This window comes from Apostichopus japonicus, chromosome 7, assembly GCF_037975245.1.
Source record: "Apostichopus japonicus isolate 1M-3 chromosome 7, ASM3797524v1, whole genome shotgun sequence".
Classification (NCBI taxonomy): Eukaryota; Metazoa; Echinodermata; class Holothuroidea; order Aspidochirotida; family Stichopodidae; genus Apostichopus; species Apostichopus japonicus.
In genome coordinates this window covers 11,215,793-11,237,879 of record NC_092567.1, presented here as the reverse complement: position 1 = coordinate 11,237,879, position 22,087 = coordinate 11,215,793, and the positions used below count along the sequence as shown (strand labels likewise).

The 22,087-nt window shown below is 36.7% G+C and overlaps 1 protein-coding gene and 1 long non-coding RNA gene across 15 annotated transcripts in view; one reads left to right on the top strand and one right to left on the bottom strand.

The window, feature by feature from the left end:
- LOC139970059 (uncharacterized) overlaps nt 1–22,087 on the bottom strand; it is a 351,315-nt gene that overhangs the window by 126,601 nt on the left and 202,627 nt on the right. For all 13 annotated transcript variants that reach the window (XM_071975679.1, XM_071975686.1, XM_071975680.1 and 10 more), the window contains one exon: nt 13,814–14,019. In XM_071975679.1, the coding sequence (XP_071831780.1) occupies nt 13,814–14,019 (206 nt within the window). The remainder of the gene's footprint in view (nt 1–13,813; nt 14,020–22,087) is intronic.
- Nucleotides 1–22,087, top strand: part of LOC139970094 (uncharacterized) — a 379,126-nt gene that overhangs the window by 190,599 nt on the left and 166,440 nt on the right. The gene's annotated exons all lie outside the window — the stretch shown is intronic.

The window sequence follows — 22,087 nt, the reverse complement described above, 5'->3', positions numbered from 1 at the left end:
GCAAATTATGTCCAAGAGGGCAGCCAAGTCACTTGGATCCACCCCCCCCCCCCCACTGACCCTTCAACTCATTCAACAAAGATGAATTCACATAAAATCCTATGCTTTCAAATATTTGATCCTAATGAGAGCTCAAACCTGCTTTCCCAGTTGCAGTACAGTGTACAACCCTATTTTCTTTGAGATATATCAAATTGTGTGAATGAAGCATATATGCAACAGTGTATATTCTTAACAGGGCTTTCCAATCATCTCCACCCCTCATTCCCACTCAACTAGTGGAATGATATGAAAACATTATTTAGACATAATATCACAATATTAGGGCATTATGGAGGTCTAACCCTGTATACGGTACCTGATTCCATAGTAACCGACACCAACTGCCCCATGCAATGAGCTAGATAGTGTGATAGTGTACAAACTGTAATTTTCAAGACATATCAAACTTTATGTAGCAGGGATAAAAGCAAATTATGTCCAAGAGGGCAGCCAAGTCACTTGGATCCACCCCCCCCTCCCACTGACCCTTCATCTCATTCAACAAGGATGAATTCACATAAAATCCTATGCTTTCAAATATTTGATCCTAATGAGAGCTCAAACCTGCTTTCCCAGTTGCAGTACAGTGTACAACCCTATTTTCTTTGAGATATATCAAATTGTGTGAATGAAGCATATGCAACAGTGTATTTTCTTAACAGGGCTTTCCAATCATCTCCACCCCTCATTCCCACTCAACTAGTGGAATGATATGAAAACATTATTTAGACATAATATCACAATATTAGGGCATTATGGAGGTCTAACCCTGTATACGGTACCTGATTCCATAGTAACCGACACCTTGAACTGCCCCATGCAATGAGCTAGATAGTGTACAATCTGTAATTTTCAAGACATATCAACCTTTATGTAGCAGGGATAAAAGCAAATTATGTCCAAGAGGGCAGCCAAGTCACTTGGATCCATCCCCCCCCCCACCGACCCTCCATCCCATTCAAAAAGGATGAATTCATATAAAATCCTTTGCTTTCAAATATTTGATCCTAATGAGAGCTCTAACCTGCTTTCCCAGTTGCTACCCCGTCCCCTCCCCCTTTCTGCTCCACATGATGGTTCCACATATTGGTGGAGCCTGTAAAAGTTGTACAAGGTAATTTTCTACACTGATGTATTTGAGTCTTAGCAGTTTACCAATTTGAGATGGCATGGAAATCTTGAAATGGTAGAAATAAGATGGTCAAAAATTAATGGTAGATGTTCATTAAATTCTCACATACATAATAGGACCCTAAAAGTTGAAAACAAAAATAAAATCACCTATAATTTTATACACCTTAATCTGTGCTGTTGGAAATGCTAAAAAAATCTTCCTCAAACAATAGGAGAAAACCGTAACAGTGTACAACCATATTTTCTCTGAGATATATCAAATTGTATGAATGTAGCACATGCAACAGCGTATTTTCGTAATAGCGCTTTCCAATCATCTCCACCCCTCATTCCCACTCAACTAGTGGAATGATATGAAAACATTATTTAGACATAATATCACAATATTAGGGCATTATGGAGGTCTAACCCTGTATACGGTACCTGATTCCATAGTAACCCACACCAATTGCTCCGTGCAATGAGCTAGATAGTGTACAATCTGTAATTTTCTAAACATATCAAACTTTATTTAGCAGGGATAAAAGCAAATAGTCTCCTGCCAAGCCCCTTGGACCCACCCCCTCCCCACCCTCCATCCCATTCAACAAGGATGAATACACATAAAATCCTATGCTTTCAAATATTTGATATTAATGAGATCTCAAACCTATGTACCTGCATTCCCAGTTGCCCTCTACAGCAACCCCCACCCCCGGACCCCTAACTGCACCACATGATGGATCCACATATGGGTGGAGCCTGTAAAAGTTGTACAAGGTAATTTTCTACACTGATGTATTTGAGTCTAAGCAGTTTACCAATTTGGAATGACATCGAAACTTTGAAAAGGTGGAAATAATATGGTCAAAAATTAATATTAGACTTCATTAAATTCTCACACACATTATGGGGACCCTAATAGTTGAAAAAAAAAAACATTCTACATTACATTTAATATACATCACTTTAATCTATGCTGTTGGAAATGGTCAAAAAATCTTTCTGGAACAATATGAGAAAACCACAACAGTGTACATGTACCATATTTTCTCTGAGATATATCAAATTGTGTGAATGTAGCATATGCAACAGCGTATTTTCTTAATGGCGCTTTCCAATCATAACCACCCTCATTCCCACTCTACTAGTGGAATGATATGAAAACATTATTTAGACATAATATCACAATATTAGGGCATCATGGAGGTCTAACCCTGTATACGGTACCTGATTCCATAGTAACCCACACTAATTGCTCCGTGCAATGAGCTAGATAGTGTACAATCTGTAATTTTCAAGACATATCAAACTATATATAGCAGGGATAAAAGCAAATTATGTCCAAGAGGGCAGCCAAGTCACTTGGATCCATCCCCCCCCCCCACCGACTCTCCATCCCATTCAAAATGGATGAATTCACATAAAATCCTATGCTTTCAAATATTTGATCTTAATGAGAGCTATAACCTGCTTTCCCAGTTGCTACCCCCTCCCCTCCCCTCCCCCTTTCTGCTCCACATGATGGTTCCACATATTGGTGGAGCCTGTAAAAGTTGTACAAGGTAATTTTCTACACTGATGTATTTGAGTCTTAGCAGTTTACCAATTTGGGATGACATGGAAACCTTGAAATGGTGGAAATAAGATGGTCAAAAATTAATGGTAGATGTTCATTAAATTCTCACATACATAATGGGACCCTAAAAGTTGAAAACAAAAATAAAATTACCTATCTTTAATGCACCTTAATCTATGCTGTTGGAAATGGTAAAAAAATCTTTCTGGAACAATATGAGAAAACCACAACAGTGTACAACCATATTTTCTCTGAGATATATCAAATTGTATGAATGTAGCATATGCAACAGTGTATTTTCTCAATAGGGCTTTCCAATCATCTCCACCCCTCATTCCCACTCAACTAGTGGAATGATATGAAAACATTATTTAGACATAATATCACAATATTAAGGCATAATGGAGGTCTAACCCTGTATACGGTACCTGATTCCATACTAACCGACACCTTGAACTGCCCCATGCAATGAGCTAGATAGTGTGATAGTGTACAATCTGTAATTTTCAAGACATATCAACCTTTATATAGCAGGGATAAAAGCAAATTATGTCCAAGAGGGCAGCCAAGTCACTTGGATCCATCCCCCCCCCACCGACCCTCCATCCCATTCAACAAGGATGAATTCACATAAAATCCTATGCTCTAAAATATTTGATCCTAATGAGAGCTCTAACCTGCTTTCCCAGTTGCTACCCCCCCTCCCCTCCCCCCTATCTGCTCCACATGATGGTTCTACATATTGGTGGTGAATGTAAAAGTTGGAGAAAATAATTTTCTACACTGATATATTTGAGATTGAGCAGTTTCCCAATTTGGGATGGCATGGAAACCTTGAAATGGTGGAAATAAGATGGTCAAAAATTAATGGTAGATGTTCATTAAATTCTCACATACATAATGGGACCCTAAAAGTTGAAAACAAAAATAAAATTACCTATCTTTAATGCACCTTCATCTGTGCTGTTGGAAATGGTAAAAAAATCTTTCTCAAATAATAGGAAAAAACCTTAACAGTGTACAACCCTATTTTCTCTGAGATATATCAAATTGTATGAATGTAGCATATGCAACAGCGTATTTTCGTAATAGCGCTTTCAAATCATCTCCACCCCTCATTCCCACTCAACTAGTGGAATGATATGAAAACATTATTTAGACATAATATCACAATATTAGGGCATTATGGAGGTCTAACCCTGTATACGGTACCTGATTCCATAGTAACCCACACCTTGAACTGCCCCATGCAATGAGCTAGATAGTGTACAATCTGTAATTTTCAAGACATATCAAACTTTATGTAGCAGGGATAAAAGCAAATTATGTCCAAGAGGGCAGCCAAGTCACTTGGATCCACCCCCCCCCCCCCACTGACCCTTCATCTCATTCAACAAGGATGAATTCACATAAAATCCTATGCTTTCAAATATTTGATCCTAATGAGAGCTATAACCTGCTTTCCCAGTTGCTACCCCCCTCCCCTCCCCCTTTCTGCTCCACATGATGGTTCCACATATTGGTGGAGCCTGTAAAAGATGTACAAGGTAATTTTCTACACTGATGTATTTGAGTCTAAGCAGTTTACCAATTTGGAATGACATTGAAACTCTGAATTGGTGGAAATAAGATGTTCAAAAGTTAATATTAGACTGTTCCTTAAATTCTCACACACATTATGGGGACCCTAAAAGTTGGAATAAAAAAACCTTTTAGCTAGCATTGAATATACATCACCTCAATCTATGCTGTTGGAAATGGTAAACAAAAACCAGCAACCCCCCCCCCCAATCCCTAACTGCACCACATGATGGATCCACATATGGGTGGAGCCTGTAAAAGTTGTACAAGGTAATTTTCTACACTGATGTATTTGAGTCTAAGCAGTTTACCAATTTGGAATGACATTGAAACTCTGAATTGGTGGAAATAAGATGTTCAAAAGTTAATATTAGACTGTTCCTTAAATTCTCACACACATTATGGGGACCCTAAAAGTTGGAATAAAAAAACCTTTTACCTAGCATTGAATATACATCACCTCAATCTATGCTGTTGGAAATGGTAAAAAAAAACCAGCAACCTCCCCCCCCAATCCCTAACTGCACCACATGATGGATCCACATATGGGTGGAGCCTGTAAAAGTTGTACAAGGTAATTTTCTACACTGATGTATTTGAGTCTAAGCAGTTTACCAATTTGGAATGACATGGAAACTTTGAAACGGTGGAAATACAATTGTCAACAATTAATATTAGACTGTTCATTAAATTCTCGCACACATTATGGAGACCGTAAAAGTTGGAAAAATATATAAACTTTTACCTAGCATTCAACATACATCACCTTAATCTGTGGTGATGGATATGGTAAAAAATCTTTCTGGAACAATTAGGAGAAAACCATAACAGTGTGCAACCATATTTTCTCTAAGATAGATCAAATTGTTTGAATGTAGCATATGCAACAGTGTATATTCTTAACAGGACTTTCTAATCATCCCCACCCCTCATTCCCACTCAATTAGTGGAATGACATCAAAACATTATTTAGACATATTATCACAATATTAGGGCATCATGGAGGTCTAACCCTGTATACAGTACCTGATTCCATAGTAACCCACACCAATTGCTCCGTGCAATGAGCTAGATAGTGTACAATCTGTCATTTTCAAGACATATCAAACTTTATTTAGCAGGGATAAAAGCAAATAGTCTACTGCCAAGCTCCTTGGACCCACCCCCTCCCCACCCTCCATCCCATTCAACAAGGATGAATACACATAAAATCCTATGCTTTCAAATATTTGATATTAATGAGATCTCAAACCTATGTACCTGCATTCCCAGTTGCCCTCTACAGCAACCCCCGCCCCCACACCCCTAACTGCACCACATGATGGATCCACATATGGGTGGAGCCTGTAAAAGTTGTACAAGGTAATTTTCTACACTGATGTATTTGAGTCTAAGCAGTTTACCAATTTGGAATGACATTGAAACTCTGAATTGGTGGAAATAAGATTTTCAAAAGTTAATATTAGACTGTTCCTTAAATTCTCACACACATTATGGGGACCCTAAAAGTTGGAAAAAAACCCTATTATCTAGCATTTAATATACATCACCTCAATCTATGCTGTTGGAAATGGTAAAAAAAACCAGCAACCCCCCCCCCAACCCCTAACTGCACCACATGATGGATCCACATATGGGTGGAGCCTGTAAAAGTTGTACAAGGTAATTTTCTACACTGATGTATTTGAGTCTAAGCAGTTTACCAATTTGGAATGACACTGAAACTCTGAATTGGTGGAAATAAGATTTTCAAAAGTTAATATTAGACTGTTCCTTCAATTCTCACACACATTATGGGGACCCTAAAAGTTGGAATAAAAAAACCTTTTACCTAGCATTTAATATACATCACCTCAATCTATGCTGTTGGAAATGGTAAAAAAAAACCAGCAACCCCCCCCCCAATCCCTAACTGCACCACATGATGGATCCACATATGGGTGGAGCCTGTAAAAGTTGTACAAGGTAATTTTCTACACTGATGTATTTGAGTCTAAGCAGTTTACCAATTTGGAATGACATCGAAACTTTGAAACGGTGGAAATACAATTGTCAACAATTAATATTAGACTGTTCATTAAATTCTCGCACACATTATGGAGACCGTAAAAGTTGGAAATATATATAAACTTTTACCTAGCATTTAACATACATCACCTTAATCTGTGGTGATGGAAATGGTAAAAAATCTTTCTGGAACAATTAGGAGAAAACCATAACAGTGTGCAACCATATTTTCTCTAAGATAGATCAAATTGTTTGAATGTAGCATATGCAACAGTGTATATTCTTAACAGGACTTTCTAATCATCCCCACCCCTCATTCCCACTCAATTAGTGGAATGACATCAAAACATTATTTAGACATATTATCACAATATTAGGGCATCATGGAGGTCTAACCCTGTATACGGTACCTGATTCCATAGTAACCCACACCAATTGCTCCGTGCAATGAGCTAGATAGTGTACAATCTGTCATTTTCAAGACATATCAAACTTTATTTAGCAGGGATAAAAGCAAATAGTCTACTGCCAAGCCCCTTGGACCCACCCCCTCCCCACCCTTCATCCCATTCAACAAGGATGAATACACATAAAATCCTATGCTTTCAAATATTTGATATTAATGAGATCTCAAACCTACATCACCTCAATCTATGATGTTGGAAATGGTAAAAAAAAAAAGCAACCCCCTCCCCCCCATGCAACCCCTAACTGCTCCACATGATGGATCCACATATGGGTGGAGCCTGTAAAAGTTGTACAAGGTAATTTTCTACACTGATGTATTTGAGTCTAAGCAGTTTACCAATTTGGAATGACATCGAAACTTTGAAACGGTGGAAATAAGATGGTCAAAAATTAATATTAGACTGGTCATTAAATTCTCACACACATTATGGGGACCCTAAAAGTTGAAAAAAAAGACATTCTACATTACATTTAATATACGTCACCTTAATGTATGCTGTTGGAAATGGTAAAAAAATCTTTCTGGAACAATATGAGAAAGCCATAACAGTGTACATCCCTATTTTCTCTATGATATATCAAATTGTATGAATACAGCACATGCAACAGCATATATATTCTGATTAGGGCTTTCCAATCATCCCCACCCCTCATTCCCAATCAACTAGTGGAATGACATCAAAACATTATTTATACATAATATCACAATATTAGGGCATCATGGAGGTCTAACCCTGTATATGGTACCTGATTCCATAGTAACCGACACCAACTGCCCCATGCAATGAGCTAGATAGTGTGATAGTGTACAATCTGTAATTTTCAAGACATATCAAACTTTATGTAGCAGGGATAAAAGCAAATTATGTCCAAGAGGGCAGCCAAGTCACTTGGATCCACCCCTTCCCCCCCCCCCCCACCGACCCTCCATCCCATTCAACAAGGACGAATTCACATAAAATCCTATGCTTTCAAATATGCTATGCGAATGACAGCGCTAACATACATACCTGCTTTCCCAGTTGCCCCCTCACCATCCCCCCCCTCCCCCCTTGCCCAACATAATGGTTTCACATATGGGAGGTAGCCGGTAAAAGTTAGACAAGGTAATTTTCTACACTGACCTTATTCAAGATTAAACAGTTTACCATTTTAGAGTAACATCAAAGCTTTGAATTGTTTGATATTATTAAAGATGTTATACTCTCTGGGATATAAATGCATTACTTTGATGCATATTTACGGAGTAGTATGCATGCCCTGAACTTACCTGCTTCTTGCCTTAGCTATATAGTGAACAAAAAATTCCTTTTCCCTTGATGATGTGGAAGTTGTTTGATCTAAATATGAAGAAATAAAGAAAATGTCCATGTCAAGATATTACAAACTTTCTGTGGTACATTCCTTGTATCTCCATGAGGGCAATTAGGATTAAGATAAATAATACCACATTAATTAAACAATAGGAGTTGCGACTGCTGGAATGAAATCCAGGGTGAAGAGCAATCATCATAGCATATAACACTACTTGTCATTAAAGTGTTACAGAAAACCGTATATATGGCACAATTTGAAGTGAAATAAAAACAAATTATCTCGGTTGGAAGGAATGCAATTTCTTGCCTAGTAGAGTGTCACAGAACCACCGAACCTCTGTTCTATTTTGTTGTATCTTATATTCCCATTGAGCCTATATGAATACAAAGCTTTTATGCCAATCATGTAAAGTATATATCTGCCACCAATTGTAACTGCAGGTTTTAACAATTAGCATGAAGCCTGCATAAATAGCATAAACATGTTATTAGAAATAGTAGTCATCATTGTGCAACTTCTAAAGTGTAATTTTAAATTGCTAAAAAGTAAACAGTGATTACAACAGCAACATTACTTGTACAGATATAGTTCTGAAGCAATAAAATTTATACTTACCAGTTTAGCATTGTGACAAGTTGACAGATCTTGATAGGAATCGCTAGATGGCTCAGGTGCCAAATTCTGTCCATACTCAAAATATGCTTTATCTGAATTCGTCATACATGAATACCTGGAACTTGTTTTCAATAAATTCTGTACTTGCATGTACAGAACTCTTAAGGAGTATGTCAAATTTAGGTGAAAGAGAGTATTTAAACTATGAAAATCTCTTATATTATTACATAGGCTATTCTGTAACCTTGAAGAAAAAAGAGTTCTAACAATTAATTTACGTCAAAATCCCCCATATGGATTACCTTCAGCATATACAGGCTATGGCTACTATTTCAGGAGGCTGTATCATGCTTTTGTATATTGATATTGACAAATGGTCAATTCACAATTATTACCTACTAGTAAGCCTAAGTGAAATCTTTCCAACTATTTATATTTGTTTATGGAGGTGTAAACTTCTAAAACATGAACTCCCAGACAAAAGAATGCATAGATGCAAACAATGTTGGGAAGTATATACCATTTTCATGCAATCTGGGATCATATTTTAGCAACAGCCTTCTCCATACACTGCTTGCCAACCAAAAATGGTGCTTGCATTATTGCCACCATGCCCCCTCCCTTCCCCACCCCACCCCACCCTGCACTAAAAAATTCTTATAAATCCCTAAAAAAACTCCTTTTCATACTAAAAGCTCTATCCAACCCTAAGCCGGTTATACAATTGATGGATCTAATGATGTGAGTAAATACATGTACTTGCTCTTTGAAACCGAGTTCCACTTTCCTGAAAAAAGGCATGCCCCCCTCTTTGCCAGGCTAACACCAGCCTGCGCCCTTGAAATGTGGCTTTGGTAACCAGAGCCTGGCTTTTGAATTTTCTGTATACTATTTGTACATAGAGTTACACATTTTGGGGGGCGCTCTTCAAAAATACCATAGGTCCCCACAATGTGTGTTGAAAAATTTTCAAGAAAGAAGAAAAAATTAAAAAAAATTAAAAATCCTTATTTTCATCTAAAACATGCAAAATAAGTTTTGTATTAGCAAAACATTATGGGGACCTGATACAGGTCCCCACAATGTTCACAGTCCCCATAGCGAAGGTGTGTTGTCACATGCAGGTCCCCGTAAACCACCTTACGCAAACACACACACACATACATGTGTAGTCAAGTCATCGTCCTTTGAGGTCCGAGAATACAAACACAAATACACACACTCTCCGCCTGCATGAATGCATACGTTACGATTATCATCGAAACCAAAAAAGCGCTAATGCTTGAAGTCATATCGATGAACAGTGAAGTGTTCAAACTTGCTTAAATTTACAGGTCAAACACTATTCACCTTGGTTTTATTGATAAAATGTATCTATAAATCTATAAAACTATTTATCGCCGAGTTTGTTGTCCTGTATAATGTACATTACTCCGTGTGGCTGGGGCTAAAACAATGTGTAGTGTTGAGATAACTGAGCGTGTGTATACATACGAAATGGGTCAACAAAGTTGAGAGAAGATAGTGACTTACTTTAATTAGGTATGCAAAATTCGGGTTTATGGTTCTTCAACAGTTCACAACTTCGATCATGTCTTACGTAATCGTTGATTTATTGAGAGCAAACAACATTGTTGAAAAATTGGCAACGCGTTATGTAAACGCTGAAACACCTAACCCACCGGTCACGAAGTGTGCACAACTTTATTTTGCATTCTTAATCATATTTAGAGGTCTATGCGTAGAGTATTCATCTTTCTCTTTAGGCGTTCTGAAAGCGTAGACTCGCGGTATTTAGACACACTTAGTTTACATGTTTCCACTCAATTCGCTGCGATTTGACGGGAGGAAAACTCCGGATGTGCGACCGACGGAATACAATAACCCACAGATCTCTACTAACTGTATTTCCAGGAACATAACACCTCTCCTTCGGTTTCTTTTCTGTTTTATTTTCCTTTCTTTTTCTTTTTACTTGTCGACCATGTTACTATCACAATATACTTATGTGCAGTTTTAATCAGCATACCACCATGATTCATGTAAAACATCGCAAATTATGACGCAATGAATTCATTTCAACAAGTGAATAACTGCTTCTTTTTTTCCTTCTCAGCAACAAAACTAAATGAACCGTGGCCATATTCACGACCTGGATATGACCCTGGCAGTTGTATACTGTAAGTGTTTATTCTGATTGTTAACTTGTAGGTTCATTCATTATGTACCGGGATAGAAATCTGTACTTCATATTGTTAGCCTGTGTTATTACTATGATAAACCATTTGGAAGAAAGTCTGAAGGCGATGATGACAGCCTTCTAAGCCTTTCTTAATTCGCTAAAAACAGTTGCAAATTTGAAATCGATTTCTAGTTTTCGTTATCCATTATACATTTTAAACTTCGATGGAATAATTTAATCACTTTCGCCTGTTCTGTGTAGATAAAAAATAACTAGTGCGGTATATAATTCGATATTTAAAGAGATAAAAGATCTCATCAAACGAATCTTAGAGGATCTCAAGTGCTTTGTTTCCTTGCTCGTGTTGTTGTTTGCTTGTTTATGATTTATGGCTGAGAAATATATTAACTTAGTTGGATAATATTAATATATTTCAGATTTGGTAAGGCGACATGAACCTTCGAAATCCTTTCTCTCTGCTAAACACGAGCAATATTTCATCTCCACCGTTTAACAGTTTAATCAACTTCACAGAACAAAACTGTTCTCCATAAAACTAGGCAATTAAGAACCCGCAATGTTTGTAGTCACATATTAGATATGTGAGTTACATTAAGGGCTATTTAAATATGTGCTAATTAGGCAGACTTCCATATACCAACGACAAGTACATAAAGGGAAAAAACGAAGAAAGGGAAATAAAACAATCCTTCTATAAAATTAGGGAGGGCGCAAATGAGGGATGTATTAAACAACCAAGGAAATCAAGTTTACTCATTAAAAATATATAAACAAAGAATAATAATGAGAATACGTCGTAATATCATGGCATATGACATACAGTATCACGGAATGGCTGTTTGATATATACCTAACCCGTATTGAATAAAAAGATTTTACATTATTCCCAGCCACTGCTAGACACGGACTGACCTACTTATCGTCGGTTTCCATGGTTACGTTGTATGACAGTTACAACATTCCAGGTGTACACTAGACGCGTGTCCCGTTTTTACATTCATTATCTTTAACCCTGGCTCGTGTCATCTATTGTTATGCTAATTAGGTATTTACGGGAGATCCAGGTGTGCCATCTTCACTGTTAACTTACTTTACTTTAGAAATAAATTGTTTGAATCAATCGTCTGTGCAGAAAACTATTGTAGAAGTAGAGTAAGCCTACTGTATGTAATAAAACGGTGATTATTTTATCGAGTAGAAACGGAATTGATTTGAAGGGCTCCCTAAAAAAGATAGGGGGGCGGCGAAAGAAAGGGGTGGTGGTGGGTACAGGTAAGCTGCCTGAAGGGGAGTGGGGCAGAGGAGGCGAGACTAAAATTACCCAAGAGCACATTGGGATTGGGGTAAAGTATTTAGTATAGATAGGGAATCAACATTCTCTGTTACATTTTGTTTATAATCAGACCATTTTACCTCCATGGTCAGACCAAACAAAACCCCCGAAGTGTATTATTTCCAGTAATATTTTTCTCCGCGGTCACAGTTATTCCCGGAATGGCGTTGTTTCACATATAACATACGTTAAGCATCGTTCGTTATCATATATTTAATTTATTTAACTACTCAATAGCTTTTGTCTTTTCTTTCGAGATTTGGGTGATGCGCGGTGGGGGGGGGGGGGGGGTTGACGGGTGCGACTTAAATATTTTCTTTTTTTAGTAACACGTCAGCTGTAAGTTGAAGCTGAATGGTAAAGACGGAAAGGAGAAACTTTTACGAGGTTTGATCTATGAGACCAAAGAAGGCGAGAGGAGGAGAGAGAGGAGGGGTTGGTTTGAGGTAGGGTGGGGGGGGGGCTAAATTAACACTACATTGAAACGGACTAAGCAGGGACGTCATGATCGAATCAAGTATGAAGTAACATTAATACGAGGAATATTATACAGTTTTTGTTTAAAGTAATCAGTTATACAAAGTTGAAGCTCTCGGTTAATTTTGTAATTATTGTTTAAAAATTAGGAATATAAGCATAAATCACAATTAAGCTTATTTTGTATAACGTCGTATTTCAAACTATAACGAAGAAAGTGATGCAGTTTAATCGGATTAAATTTGAACCTTTGAAATTTATCAGATATACAGATTTGCCTTTAATGATATTTATTGCAATACATTTTTTTAACTATATAGTTAACTCAATTGCAATTATATATTTCCTTCTAGTTAACTTTTATTTTGTTTTAATTATTTGAGTAACTATTTTTTAAATTTTGACAACCGAAACTATTTTATTGGTTGCTTCTTTTGTATGAATTTCAGTTTTGCTAGAGTATCATAATCTGATCAACATTTTGAGGAGTTTATGCTATTATTATTGCCATCATTTTTCTACTTTAAAATTAATAACGACTTTCAATCTCTTTTGTTTCTTAAATTAATTGTACATAATTGAGTATCAACTATTTCGGAGGTTTCAGTCAAAATTAACAGTTATCCTTACAAAACTTTAATTTAGAATATTAATTTTACTCTCTAGAATTATTAAAATCCAATTTCCTTGTCTATATATCTCTTATTTTATCCTAATAAACATTCCTGTAATTCTAAAACCTATTTAGTTAAATGTTAACATTAAAATAAACAAAGAACAGTTTAAACAACCACCACCCACCCCTGCACCCCTCTATTACCAACACCCTCTCAAAATATACCCTATTTATCAATTAATATTTTGTTTTATTTATCATAACATTCTACAAAATTCGTTTTACGATGACCTAATTGTTCAAATAAATCCAACTGAAACTTATTACATCCAATTCTTGACATTAAAATACAGCAGACTTTATATTCTCTATTGTTAGTTTAATATTGATAACTTTTATTAATTAAATTAATTCCCTGTTTAAATGTTATGTTGATTCTAACATCTACACCGGAATACTTACCTCAGCAACTTCAAGCTTGTACACTGTGAGGAGTAAGACAAGATGGCCGCCAACTCTTCATTAGTTAGTCTCCTGCTGTCATAGATCCACAGCTTCTGGAGAGAACTCAGGATAGAGAGAGAGAGACCAGACCGAAGGATAAGGATCAGACCAGACTCATCAACTCTAGGAGAGCAGGAGGATAGATCCACACGGGAGATAGGAATCTAGAATGAAAGAATAGAGTTACTGATAAATATAGTAGATAGAGATCAATACATTTGATTTGGTAAGGATTAGAATAGTTATTATGTTTTAATAGTTATTATAGTTATTATGATATTGTAAATAATAAAGATAATGAAATAAAAAAAATGGAAAGTTAAGCAATAAAACTAAGACATTTAGGCCGTGTTTACCGAAAAAGGAAAAAGTTAATGGAACGGAAATAAGGGAGTAATTTTAAGGGGAGACAAATATGAACATAAATAATTAGATTAGATTAGAGAAAAATAAAGTGGTAATGTAGGATTAAAGGGTTAGTTTTATTGTTTTACAATTAAATTATTTATTAAAGTTTTTATGGCTTAGTAGGGTTTAATAAAATAAGAACGTGAGGCTACATATTTTTATTTATTAGTTAATAGGAAACAAATCTCTATGACGGGTTGAGAATTTTATAAGAAATTGGTAAATAATAACTGAGATTATCTATCTTTTGAAGAAAAATATTGATCAAATTTATTTGTATTTTTATTTAGAACTTTCAGAAGGAAAATGTAATTTAATGTTATAGGAATCATGAAAAGGAAACTTCTACTCTAACTAATACCAAGGTTTGATAAAGTTTAAGGATATTTGGAAGAAATATATTTAAATCAATAGGTTGTTTCTTATAATTAAAATGCAATTTAGAGAAGCAGATGTATGGTAGATCAAATTCACGGTTTCAAGAGAGAAGGTTGACGAGGCTTAAACTCAAAATTTAATATACAAATTATTTAATTATTGATCCAAATCCGACTATTCTGCTTGAATTATAATTATTTCTAATAAATATGATTTGTTTAAAGATGATGTCCATCTGTGTTTAATTAGTTAATTATCAAATTCATTCCTAAGTTACGGTTTGAGTGTGACATAACTTCTAGTAGATTTTTTCGAAATGTAACATTTTTCTTTCTTTGTGTTTGTAGATATTCCTAAATTGGGTATTGCTTATGATTTTAACTTTCTAAACTTTATCGTTTCTTCCAATTAAATAGTACCATCCGCTTTTTATATTTTTTTTTTACAAATAATATTGTTATCTGGAAACACTTCATATCCTTGAGGGTTTAATTATACTAATTAATTATTACTTTTAAGTTTAATCAGGTTAATTGGGTCTTCATTGAAATATCTTCTGTTACTATGGAGTTCATCGGGTGTGAACAGTTAGCGGAACATTTAACGTTAGAGCTACGGCTCTGGCAAACTTCTGCTTGAGTGTTGCAGCAGTGTAAAATAAGTGGCGCACTTTCAATTTCAAAACCATTTTACTTTTTAAATATCATGTGGCCATAAGTCTGTTGGCTTGGAAATGACGTACGGTTTTTATAATTAAGTGGGTAAAATTAAGACAAAACCAGCTGTGAGTAGAACACCACGATCTAGTTGCTGCTGGAAAGACATGGACGAAAGATTCCTTTTTAATAACTATGTATTGCATTTGATTATTATTAGACTTAAATTGGAAAACTGTTTATAATTAATAGAGGCTCAAAACTCTAGGCCCTATACAGTATTTAACAAAACTATATATCACATTAAGTGTCAGGTATATTGGCAGGAGTTAGGTTATTCAACTAATAATCAGTTATTAAATAACATTATTTCAGTCAGCCTGCTCGGTAAAAAGCTGCAGGTTTCTCACATAATTGGCTCAAATGTCCGACCTGGTAGATTTAGTAAGTTAGGTGATTACAATAATAATTGTGGAATGTTATAGATTGACTTGTATTCACGCCTATAAGGCTATATTATGTACGAGTAAAGTCGAGTTGAACCATTTTTCTGTGATTTAAATTTTTGGAAGGGATATCAAAGTTCCAAAGTTTGTCTATGGATACTTTATGTTAGCTAGAATGAAGTAATTATTTTCGAAGTAAAGACTAAAGGGTAGGAATCAGCTCACCTAGAATGTTAATCGCTGGTTTTATTATTCGCTTAATTTAAGATCCCTAAAGAAGACTCAGTGTCTCGATTGTATTTTATTCAATTCCTTTATATTTAAGATATGCTTTAACTTGGAATTTTTTGATAATCAGTCAACAATTATAGGCTAAGATAGGTTAAGATTTATATTATTTATTAGTTAGATTTGCTAAGCATGTCCTCTTGCTAAAAGTAGTAATTCTAGCTTTTCGCGGGTGATGTTTGAGATTGTTAACATAGCCTAACTGTATTACTAGTCTACATATAGCCTACCTAAGTTTGGCCTGGCCTTTGTACACATCCTAGCCTATGCCTCTATACCATACCGTCAAATTATCTCTCTGATCAATAATTACTGTTTTTACTATTCACAGCGGTTCCTCTCCATTAAACAATCCATCTTAATAACCACTCAACAAGTCAATGGTAACAAACAACCTCCACGATTATACTACGTACTCTGAAACTCCATGCACTGATATACTAACACTAAACCATTCATTGTAAGTGATACTGATATATACTAGATGTGAACAGGTATTCAATAGCATGAGTCACCGATATTCATACAGGTGTTTCCCAGCTGTTCGCGGGTGATGTTTGAGATTTGTAACAGACATTTTGGCGCCAATAGAAATAAATGTACGTAACGTTATACATGCCCGGTGGAAACTGACAGTTTAAAAACTGACGTCGATTGGGTATGTATTAAGGAAGGGGTCGAGGAAGTAAATAAACAACACTTCCTATATCAAGTAGATCAAGTTATCATTGACATTTCTCCCTAAGCGGTAAGGTGTTAGTCCCCGTGCATCGCCCCCCCCCCACCACCGGTTACAATTTGGGCAAAAAAGCATTTTATGTACTCATTCACCCACCTTATTATCTGTTAGCGGATGCATAAACAAACAATTAACACAAAAGTGTGAATACCGTCTGTTTCAAAGAAGTACATGTTTAATGAATATTAAAACCTACATGGAATAACATAAATTGAACATCCTTGTTCCGTCATACACATCTTGCAGACACATCGTGCAGACAAAACGTGTCTGTGTCAAGTTACATTTTTGTTGCTTACAAATAATCACTTGATCATTATGAACTTATCGGAATAAATGTAACTACACAACTTTTTTCATCCCTCCCCACCCAACCACCATTGTAATTAATTCCACTCCGTGTCAGTGCTGGATTATTCAGCTGAATCTTTGCACCAGCAAAGAGAGTGTCAGGCAATCAAACGATGTTTTGTCTTTTCACGTACCTCGTAATTGCTCAAATCTAAATACTATGTCGACATTTCACCAATAATGTTAATAGTCAATTCAAGTAGCCCCCCCCCCCAGTGGCGGAGCGTCCATACAGTCAGGGGGGCGGATGCCCCCTGACGGACTCAAATGGACTGCTGGTGCCCTTTTCAGCTTTTTACCACTTTTCACTTATTCGCGATTATTGACTTTTTTATTGCGCTCTCATCTACCTATTGGCATTTGTCACATTTTGTTGGTGTAATTTTCTGACAAAATGGCGATAACACCTATTTATTCTTCGTTTATCTGCAAATTAGCAAGGCCCGGAAAGGGTCATTTCCGGCGATCTAGAGTGTATCTTTACTCAAAAAATGTCTGTACGCTCCGCGCCAACCAATGACGCTCCGCTTAGATAGTGTCGAAAGCGCCCCTACAGACCATTCTCGCCCCCCTGACCAATACCCCTAGCTCCGCCACTGCCCCCCCCCCCTTTTAAACTTTAAAACAAAAAGAAATCGAGATTTTACATGAAGGGAATTAAAGAAGTCGAAATCAATCGAAGAAGTTTAATTTAGATAAAGTAGTTTAATGTTGAGAATTTCGGTTATATTACAGATTGCAATTTTAAGACAAACTTGATTTTCAAGAAAGGGGTTTAAATTTTGAGAAAGGGTTTCAATTCCAAAAAATATTCAAAACTTTCGGGATAAAATAATTAAAATTTTGATATGAAAATTTTGAAATTTGTCAGTGTTCCATGTGATGGGTCACAGTAATGACAAAATGTGTATTGTTTACTTAATTGGGATGCCTCCCGGCCGCGAATTTTTTTTTTCCCAAACAGGTTCTCAATTGTGTATAAATAGTCGCTCATGATTGGTCGGAAAAGTTACGTCATAACAATAAAACCCTTCACTTCGAGGTTATCAAAATGTCTGCATCCATTCGTTGCAACGAAGATATACCCGTTCAAAATTACCCGCAGCTTTTCGTAAATATATGTAGACGTGTTTGGAATTGGTTTAGACATAATGAGCACACTAGTATTGTATGATCTACTTTGATCGAAGATTTCTGTGAAGGCATTTATCGATAACATCGCACAGTGAAAGTTTCGTACAGGGGTACATAACACATGCGATATAGGCCCATATGTATTATAACTGTGTACACATTGCAGTGACGGAAATACATGCATACTGTAGCATGGTGGGCTCATAATTGACGCACTTAAGGATTTGATCAACGATTTCTATCAAGGAAAAATCAAAATCACTCAACTGTATGAGTTTTTCATATGTGTGGTTCCTCAGAAATGTAATGATCTCAATATATTTATTGTTCTGTGCATATGCAACGTACAATTGAGCAGAACTTGACCACAAAATGTCTGCCGTGTCAAGTTCTTTCATACCCCTAAATTGACACATTCGTCGATAAGCTAACTGTAGTGAAGGCTTTAGTATACATCCATTGACTTTAGATGCTGTTTGCTATACTTTGAGCCTCTAAGCTTAGGCAGATCAGGTCCCAGAGAGTAGTGTTGTCCATGATATTGAGGAAATGTTGGTTATTTTTAGGGTGCAAGATTTCCAAATGCCCAAAAACTGAACGTACAAAACCGGGAGGAAGGGTGTTAAAAGCTTAAAAATTCCACAATTTGGTCATCAAATAGCTGAAATGGATCCAAACTCATGAAATATGTAATTCTGCTTGACTGCAAAAAGATTAGGTAGCCTGCTGTATCGTTGCTAGTAATAATTGAAGGTGCGTCAATTACGGGGGTGCGTCAATTATGAAGCCTTGACTATACACTAAACTGTTTTGCGTATATTCATTCAAGGCTGAACTCGCGTCGTGAAGTTGATTTTGGTGTAGGCCTACCCATTCCACGAAACGAATTCCGATTTCAATAGAACGGCTGACGAATCTTGGATGGCGTAAACACGAAACCGATAGAATGTAGCGTATGTATCATGAGTAAGGTCAACATGTTATCCAAGCATTAAAAGTAAAAGTTAGGGCGTTTGCAGGGAAACCGCGTAACAAGACTTTATTAGGTGTCAGTGTGTAACTCAGTGTATGTCTTCGAACTATCAAGCGTTTGATGCTGACGTCACGAGCAATCTGATTGGCTGAAAACTCCGTAATTGAGAACCTGTTTGGGAAAAAAAAATTCGCCACCCGGCCACTTCCCCAACCCATTAATATGTTGATCCCTTCCTACGCCAATCAAGTGATTTGTCACATATCTACATAGATATGGGGAAGGGTGTAGAACATATAGGAGGAGGTCCATCTTGTGGCTAATTTGTGTATATTACTAATTAAGTGCATGTGCATTCATGGAGGGGCTGTATCGGTAAGTTTGCTTCTCCAATCCTGAAAACGGAACGACTCTCCTGTATGGTTTAGTACCCAGTAACGTGGGTTCACATTCAAAAATTCTCCCGAGACATTTAGAAAGGGGAATGAACCTTTATGGTCAGACTATAGGTGGATCTGAAAGTGTTGATGGTGTTGCTGTGGAGTCGTTGAATGTAATTCCATGAGGGGTTGTCGGGGTCCTCCGACTGAAACAATTCTGAGGCGTATTTATACTATAATTTTTTGTCTAAACTTAAGGTTGTGCTAAAGAATACTAGTGTGAAGTTTGAAAACTGAACTGACCGATGTGAAAATCACTATTATATAATTGCATGGAAAATAATAAAATACAGTCTTGCCCGTCCAGTTATTCGGTAAATAGCCGTTGGGTGGGCATGTTGACCAACCAGTTATTATTCGTATATACAATTATGCCTGAAAAAGAGGTACATATTATATAATGCTACCTTCATGTAGCCATGCAACACATATTATTAGCAGATGTATATATGTTATCTACTACTTGAAATCGGTTCGCAAGACTAGCAGAATGGGAACCCTTCTCGACCCCCATATTTAATATAGGATTTCAAGGGGGTGGGGGTTGATCCCAACTGACTTAGGTAGGGCGTACACTATAATGGAAGAATTTTAAAGAAAAATTTAAAAACGGAGGAGGTGGCTCCATATACACCATGCAGTTTTGCCTATGAATGATGTAAAGTCGGGGGGAGTGGGGGGGGGAGGGGGTACACCCGTAGCTGTGGTCAGACTATAGGTGGATCTAGGTGTATCCGAAAGTTTTGATGGTGTTGCTGTAGAGTCCACCCCCCCCCCCACTTCTAGCCAAGTGGACATTTTCTGATTATTGTTGAAATACCAAAATACTTTCGTCTCGTCATTTCAAAAGTTTTTAGAAAAAAATATTGACTTCTTTCCAAGCTTGTAGTAAAACAATATCCTGAAAAATGCTTCAGATGTCTTATTATCTTGCTGTCTTGATGACACTTGTAGTGACGCAATACTATCACGATAGATTTCGCTAGTCGATAGTACGCGTTTTTCCTTGGAAATTACACTAGCCTCTTATCTTTGCTTAACTGGAAAGTAACGACCATCATATTTGTTTCCATTATTTGCATATTGCGTTTTCAAATCGGTTTTACCTATTACGATTAATTCATGTGACAATCGGCCGATGCCGATTACCGATTATTTCATCATTTTCGTGGAACTGGCTTAATGTATGATTTAGTGTTATGCAAAATTACCAACTTCTAGGCCAATACAATCAAAGATGTAAATGAACGACTTAACTTTTCACAGTTAAGATTAATGGAGCAAGTAAAGAACACTGTAATACATACATGGGGCGCTGTACGTTTATAACGAAGAGTCGCAATATTGCAATCCCACCACAACTGACAGTGCTGTAGGCTACAGACTACAGAAGGGAAAAATAGTAGCCATTGGCTACGAAATGAAAAAAAAAAAAGTAGAAGTTAATGACAGCTTGTACAACTGCTATTAATAATTAATTCCATTGTCAGTGTTACAACTCGAACGATAATAAAGTGAAAAGTATATTGCACGTAAATAAAATATTCGTTATTTCGTTAGCTGATATCGAAATATATAATCTGATATGAAAAATAATGTGTAAAAGTAAGTTGGCCTTCTGCTTTTGCTTCTGTTAGGTACTCATTAAAAACCCCTCTCGGGTATCACAACGAGGATGTTGGTGCGCAGCAGTGTAACAGTGCTAATAACAATGCGTAGGCAATCTTAAACACCTCAAGACTAGGGCTCTCTTTAACGGCCAAGGATTGTGTATTCCAGTCTTTTATAGTCAGGATAGAAACTATACTGAAAAACACGATGATTATGTGGAATCTGTGTAAAGCGGCCACGCCTCCCTGGTTTCAAGAAGGGATTAGTCTCGTTTGGGACTGCAATTAGGCCATTAATTGGTAAAAGAGCATAAGTCTGGCCCTTTTCCTTCTTTCTGTGAGGGGTTCCCACTCTAAAGTCTTCAAGATCTCAGTGACGCTGGATTGCCTACGGAAATCATGAGTTAAACAGCGTGCTTCCTTCCTTTGAATATTTTCTATTTTATCTTGGTCTGAGACCTTATAAGGGTCCCAAATCTGAGCTGCGTATTCAAGAGTAGAACGACATATAGACATATAGGCCAATTCACGTAATTCTGGTGGGCAAGAGCGCAAATTCCTATTAAGGAAGCCAGGGGTTCTGCTGGTCCTAGAGCATATCTTATTTATATGTGTAGAGACTAGAGAAACTTAATTGTCACTAAACAGGATACCAAGATAAGGTTGCGCAGTGACGCACTCCAATATTTGATTGTATATGGAGTAAACGAACACAGATTTTGCCCCGCTACGCTTTGTAGACATCATGAAGCATTTAGAGGGATTGAATTTCATGTCCCAAAGCGTAGCCCAGGATTCAGGAGCCTTCA